At 34.0% G+C, this 7,330-nt stretch overlaps 1 protein-coding gene across 2 annotated transcripts in view; it reads left to right on the top strand.

Annotated features, from left to right (window-relative positions):
• The window catches only part of LOC106875053 (neuron navigator 3), a 629,108-nt gene that overhangs the window by 476,599 nt on the left and 145,179 nt on the right, over positions 1–7,330 (top strand). For both annotated transcript variants that reach the window (XM_052975568.1, XM_052975569.1), the window contains exon 5: positions 5,218–5,656. In XM_052975568.1, the coding sequence (XP_052831528.1) occupies positions 5,218–5,656 (439 nt within the window). The remainder of the gene's footprint in view (positions 1–5,217; positions 5,657–7,330) is intronic.

Consider the following 7,330-nt stretch of genomic DNA (forward strand, 5'->3'; position numbering starts at 1 on the left):
GGGGGGGGGGGGGTTGTTGATTAAATCGACCCCAGTGCTCAACTGGTACTTATTTTATCAATCTTCAAAGTATGAAAGGCTAATTAGAACTCGGAACATAATGATAGACGAAATCCCACTTAGCATTTTGCTATTTCTGCCAGCTCAACACTTTTGTAATATAATATTATATTATATAAGATAACAAGTTTTAAATAATGAGGTACTACACTCAGGTTGGATCCAGCTGATGGTAAGGGCTTAGGCTGACCCCAGCTCAGTTTTATGAAAAATATTCCTTTCTCGTATTTCAAAATATTCTTCCACATATATATCACTATCATGGGTTGAAAGTTGTGATTATTGCTGATTCTGGTTAGTTCAAACTAGTGCACCTTAAGGGAGCCTTTTATTTATTTCAACCAATGAAAAAGAAGCTTATAAACTTAAATGTTGAAAGATGTGATCTATCATCCCTTCACTTTGTCTATACATACCAAGCTGTATGAAAGACATTTTTTTTTTCAAATTTTCACATATATTTGCCGAAAGGAATTCTACTGATTCATCAATAGATACTGTAATATCTTGCAGCTGAAACAATACAAGATATCTATCAATCATGGGTTTTCTCAAGAACTGTAGTGCATTCAGTTGGTCAATTTCTATCACTGCTCTCATTCTAAGGAAGCTTACTCTATAGGACCATGTGTATATATTATGCAGATGAGTTTTCTGCACACAAACTTTCCTAACATCCCATATATTCTTCCCTTTCTTTATTGTTAATAAAGTTGCTATAACATATACTGACCCCTCGGTGCATTTGCATCATCCGATATATTCATACGGGTTTTTTTTAGGAACTCTGTATTAAGTAAACAAACAATAAAGAATTCAAAATGCGAATACTGTGCATGTTTTTCCTTATAATTCCTTAATTTCAATTTCAATTTCAATTTCAAATTCTTGAAATTATGATAAACTAATTATCTCGTTTGTAATAGTTGTAACTAGAACAATGACTCTCAACCAAAGTCTATATGACTCTAGGTGTATTTATGACTCTGGGAGTCCATATGACTCTGGAGGTCCCATATGACTCAGGGGATCCATATAAGATTTAGTTAAAATTTACGTACAATAAATTGGTTATAGTTATAATTCGAAAATACACAAACTTTTTAAGAGTCTTTTTTTATACAATACTTAATAATATTTAACTATAACGATATATAAGGTTCTTTTAAACATTGTATGGTTATGAGAGTCCAGCAGAGTCAAACAGGAATCGAAGGAGTCCATAGGCAAAAAAAAAACACTAGAAAACCACTGCATTAGAGGGAACACATGTGTTTGACTAATCCTATAATTTTTAATAAAAGTTCATAGTTTATCAACGTTAGATGCTAAATTTTGACCTCTCACTATAACTGTATCAAAAGAAGACCTAAAAATCAATGAGAAACTTCTGTGACTTTGATCACCAATTGACCACCAACATTTTCCAGGGGGTTTTTTGTTGGTTTTTGTTGGGTATTTTATTTTATTTTATTTTATTTTATTGTTTCTACATAATTTATATTTCTCTGCATTGAAACGTCTTATATATTTGTCTGACTTTGATAAGAAATTCTGAGGTTTCTTTCAAATGTAGTTTTCAGATTGACTCTTTTTTTTACATTTCTTTTCTAGTTTTCATTGGTTTTCGTCTGTTTTTCAAGTGTCTCTTTTAGTCATGATCCGACTTATTCATGTCTCTTCTATTTCTGTTTAGGTTTGTTTTATCTAATTAACTGCTCAAAGCAAAACTCCAAAAGATAAAAAGACAAAATTTTGGGGAAAAAAAAAAACATTAAAAATTTTTTTAAATGAATAAAAACGAAATAAAATACTTAACTAAATAATAAAATTTCTGTATTTTATTTATACTTACTTATCTGGAGAAGAGAAGAAAACAAAAATGAGTGGTTCGTGATGTGAAATTATAGAGGTTAGAATATGGAAGAGAATCAAGGAAGTTTCCATGAAAACTAGAAGAAATTTTGTGTTGGAAACCACACGATATTTTGTTGGAAACAGCAAGAAATTTTTGTTGGAAGTGACAAGAAGTTTCTTAGGAAACTACAAGAAATTCGTTGGCAACCACAAGAAATTTTGTTGAAAGTCACAAGATATTTTACTGGGGAATGCAAGAAATTTTTGCTGGAAATATGAAGAATTTTTTTGGAAAACAAGATTTTGTTAGAAACTATAGAATGTTTATTGGAAACAAAAGATATTCAAAGAGTAGATTCTATGAAGACTATTTAGGAAATGTAATGTCATATGGTCGTGGGTTTTAACATGTAAGTCGAGAGGATCTAGGGATTAGAGAAAAAACAAAAAGCTGACACTCCACTGGTTCCAATCAATGGAACAGCCTGCTCATGAAACTAACATGCAAGTGGCTGAGTACTCCTAGGACACACATAGTTTTTAGTGTAGTTCTGAGAGAGAGATTAAGCAAGACACAGAATGGGACACGGTTGACCCTTTGAATTACAGGTACTACTCACTTTTACCAGCTGAGTGGACTGGAGCAAAATGAAATAAAGTGTCTTGCTTAAGAATACAACACACTGCCAGGAATCAAACTAACAACTTTACGATTGTAAGCCAAATACCTTAAATCAAGCCGCATGCTTCACTAGTGATTAGATAATGAAAAGTTGCTGAGATTTGCTTCTGATGAGATTTGAAACCACTTTATGCAGATTTCTTGTTAGAACCCCAGCATAAGATATCTAAATAACACATAAATTTCCATGTGAACATGATTTGACCAATCAGCATAAGCTACATTGTTATGGTTGATGTGAATATCAGAGTAAGTGTGCAAATTTTCCTGCCAAGTAGCTTGACTGAAAGTTCTAGAAACTTTTGCTAAAAGTTATAAAAAAGCTGGTGAATTCAACGTCAGTCAGAATCATCCAGAAAACACATAGTCATGTCACTCTGCTCCATGAGATGGTCTCTCACTGCCTGTTACTTTTCTAAATATTACCCTTCCTTCAAAATTTCATGTCAATTTACATTCCAAACACAAGCTTGAATTATGACAAAGGGCGACGTGAAATGAAGTGTCTTGCTCAACAACACAATGCACCTTCTCGTTTGGGAATTGGAAATGCAATCTTGTGATTGTAAGTATAATATCATAACCACTAGGCCACATGTACTGGATACAGTTTCTGGAAAAAGGCAGGATGGCCATGGTTGGAATATATTTTGGTCATGTATAGGCTCACTTGTTGAGAGCTGATTTGAAGGAGTGGGGGGTTAAGCCATTGCAATGTGTGTGTATCAGAATATAGTATATGTGTGTGTGTATATATGTGTGTACGTATGTCTGTATATTTGTGTGTGTGCATGTGCATGTATGTGTGTGTGTGTGTGTGTGTGTGTACATGCATGCATGTGTTTTGCCCATAAATTATTGTGGCAATATCTTATTAGATTAATTCTATCCAATACAAAAATAATAATAATAATAACAACAGTAATAAAAATGATGATGATGATGATGATGATGATAGTAGCAACAACAACAATAATAACAATAATAATAATGATAACAAGAAGAAGAATGATAATAATAATAATAATAATGATAATAATGATAATAATGATAATAATAATAATAATAATAATAATAATAATAATGACAATAATAATAATGAAAATAACATCTGTGGTAGAGAAAATTGGAAATAAAGCGAAGATAATTATTTTCCCATAAATTTCTTCTTTGTGGAAATCAACCAGTTTGTTTGGTGCAGTCATTTAGCAGTGAATTTTAACAGAAATGTTTAAATCTTAACCGCATTTCATAAATCAGTGAGTGGTGTGGGGAGGAAGGAGAAGTGGGGGGGGGGGGCAGAAATACAAATTAAAACAACAAACAAAACAAAACTATAGTAAAACAATATTAACAAGTATTATTTCCCCAATATTTCGTGGAATCTTCAATATTTTGGGGGTCATATTTTTTTCTCTCTATGATTGTTTTTTTTTTACATATATATGTATTTTTATAAAGGTTACGAAGGGTATTGGAGTCAACCGAACCCTAAGGATACAGGTAATACCGAGTAAGTGCTGTACACCGACTAGTTTTGCCCCTGATGTGGTTGCAACATGAGTGGGGAATATAACATGGCTCGTGTATTAGCGTGTGGGAAGAAAGGAGAGCAAGGGAGAGGGTAGAGAAAAGGTGACGGGGAGAGGAAACATGAGGGCGAACAAGGTAGTGCTGTCATTCTCATTTCCTATAATTTCTTCAACTCTCTGATTAGGTCCTGATATTTGTCAGTTTTTTTCAGTTTCCTCGGTAGCCATTCTGTTTCAATATAGAATTGTGAACTACAATCTCCACCCTTCCAGTGTGTTTATCAAAAACCGGACAAGACTGGCAAGACTGGAGAGGCCAAATGGATCTACTCTGAGTTTGCTTTTCTAATTAGGAGGAAATACACTGGAAGCTGGTACTTCATATGCCTTCAGGATGGCACAGTAATGAGGAACATTTTGTGTGGTGGACGACCTCACTATTGAAGATTCTATCTCTTTTACACTTTTACTTGTTTCAGTCATTTGACTGTGGCCATGCTGGAGCACCGCCTTTAGTCGAGCAAATCGACCCCAGGACTTATTCTTTGTAAGCCTAGTACTTATTCTATCGGTCTCTTTTTGCCAAACCGCTAAGTTACGGGGACGTAAACACACCAGCATTGGTTGTCAAGCAATGGTGGGGGGATAAACACAGACACACAAACACACATACATATATACGACGGGCTTCTTTCAGTTTCCGTCTACCAAATCCACTCACAAGGCTTTGGTCGGCCCGAGGCTATAGTAGAAGACACTTGCCCAAGGTGCCACGCAGTGGGACTGAACCCGGAACCATGTGGTTGGTAAGCAGGCTACTTACCACACAGCCACTCCTGCGCCTATTAATTATTTATTTTTCTAATTTCTATTTTCATATCCCTTTGTTTGATCCCTTAATGTTGTATTGCCTCCCCTTGATCGATGCAAACACCACCTGTTTCGTTTCTTGCATCTCATCCTTTGATATTGTCTTCCGTGTCTTGACCCTTGTGGCCAATAAAAGAAATCGTTGTTGTTGTTGTTTTTTATCCAGTCCTTTCTGTCTCCAGATATTTACCATTCTTTTTCTTTTCTTTCTTCCAGATATCAAAGATGGGAACCTGAAGTCGATTCTGGGATTGTTTTTCAGTCTTTCTCGGTTCAAACAGCAGCAGAAATCACAGCAGCAGCAACAAAAACAACAGCAAAACCTTCAGCAGCAGCAGCAGCAACAACAACAACAGCAACAGCAACAGCAGCAACAGCAACACCAACAGCACCATCACCAACAACTGCAGCAGCAAAACCAACATCAACAACAGCAGCACCATCATCATCAACAACAACAGCAACACCACCATCAACAACAACAAAAACAATCACATTCTCAGTCTGCACAACAGCCCATCCACCATCACCACCATGAATCTAAGTTATCTGCAAATCAAATAGACCACCAGCAAAATCAAGGTACCGGGGAGACTATAGGTTCAGCCGTTGGAAAGAGCACATCACATGTAAACGGAGGGGAAATGTTATCAAGGTTCGTACTCAAATCTTTTTTTTTATATATATATATTTCATCTTCATTTCTTTTTCGTATTTGTTTTCTTTTTGTGTGTTTTGTTGTGCTTTTTGTCTTTTTCTTTGCTTTCAGCTAAAATCTAATGAACAAATTTTATCAGAAACATTTAAGATGTACAGTTTTTCTTCTCTTTTAGTGTATTTGTATGTATGGATGTGTATGTGTGTGCACGTGCATGTATGTATGTGTGAACATGTGTGTGCACAAGTGCATCTGTGTGTTGTAGATGTAGCATATAATTTAATATACATACATGTGTATATAAACACATGTAAAAGTTTATGTAAAGCAATATATAATATTATGCATTTTACATATATATATATTATACTCACTCACATATATGAAGTTAGATATATGCATGTAAGTTTATATATGTATATATATATATATATATATATATATATATGTGTGTGTATATCTATATATACACACACACATATATGTAATAGAAACACAAATGCTATGATAATAACATTTCTCATTTTACTGCAATACTTTCTACTCGTTAAAAAATCCTAAATGAGATCAGAAAACACCATTCCTTGCATCCAATCATCAACCATACTACTCCTCCTCCTCCTCTTCTTCTTCTTCTCATTATTATTATTATTACTAGTACTTTTATTATCATTATTATTATTATCATTACTATTACTATCATTACTATTACTATTATTACTACTACTACTACTACTACTACTACCATCACATGTTGTTGTTCAATCTTGCTTGCTGTTAAATATGCATTTCACTTTCGAAAAACAAGATTAGAGAATCATACAAAAACCAAAAACAAAAACAAAATTAAAAAAGGAAAAAAAGGTGAGAGGGTGAGACAAAAGGGAAAAGGATTGCATTTTGGATTATTTCAAATGCTTATATCTAACGACATTAAGGAACATTTTGTCAAAACATATTTTGTCAGCAAATTTTATTTATTTATATCATCATAATCATCATCATCATCATCATTACCATCTTCATCAACACCCTCATTGTTGTCATCATCATCATCATCAACAGCATTATTGCCGCCATCACCTCCAATATAATCACCACCACCATCATCATCATCTTCATAGTCATCATCATTACTGTCACCACCATCATCATCATCCTCATCACTTCTGCCACCACCATCCCCATCAGCATCTCCATTACAATCTCCATCATCATCACCATCATCACCACCACCATCATCATCATCATCATCCATCATCTTCATAGTCATCATCATCACTGTCACTATCATCATCACCACCTTCTGTTTTTTTAACTGTTGTTTTTTTATAAAACTTCTGCTGCACCACCAGCTAAATGCATTTCCGCCTTCCTGGGGCTGCGTGCAACATTGTTTTTTTCTTATTATTGCTGAACATGGGAAATTGTATGCTACATCTATTTTTTTTTGTCGTGGGGCAATTGGTATCATCATCATCCTCATCATCACTGTTGCCGTTATTATCATTATTATTATTATTATTATTATTATTATTTTATACTTTTGTTTGTCACACATAAGTGTATGTTCTTGTAAGGATATATATATGTGTGTATGTGTGTATGTGTGTGTGTGTGTATATATATATATATATATATATATATATATATATATATATATATATATAT

The sequence above is a fragment of the Octopus bimaculoides genome, chromosome 21, assembly GCF_001194135.2.
Source record: "Octopus bimaculoides isolate UCB-OBI-ISO-001 chromosome 21, ASM119413v2, whole genome shotgun sequence".
NCBI classification, from domain to species: domain Eukaryota; kingdom Metazoa; phylum Mollusca; class Cephalopoda; order Octopoda; family Octopodidae; genus Octopus; species Octopus bimaculoides.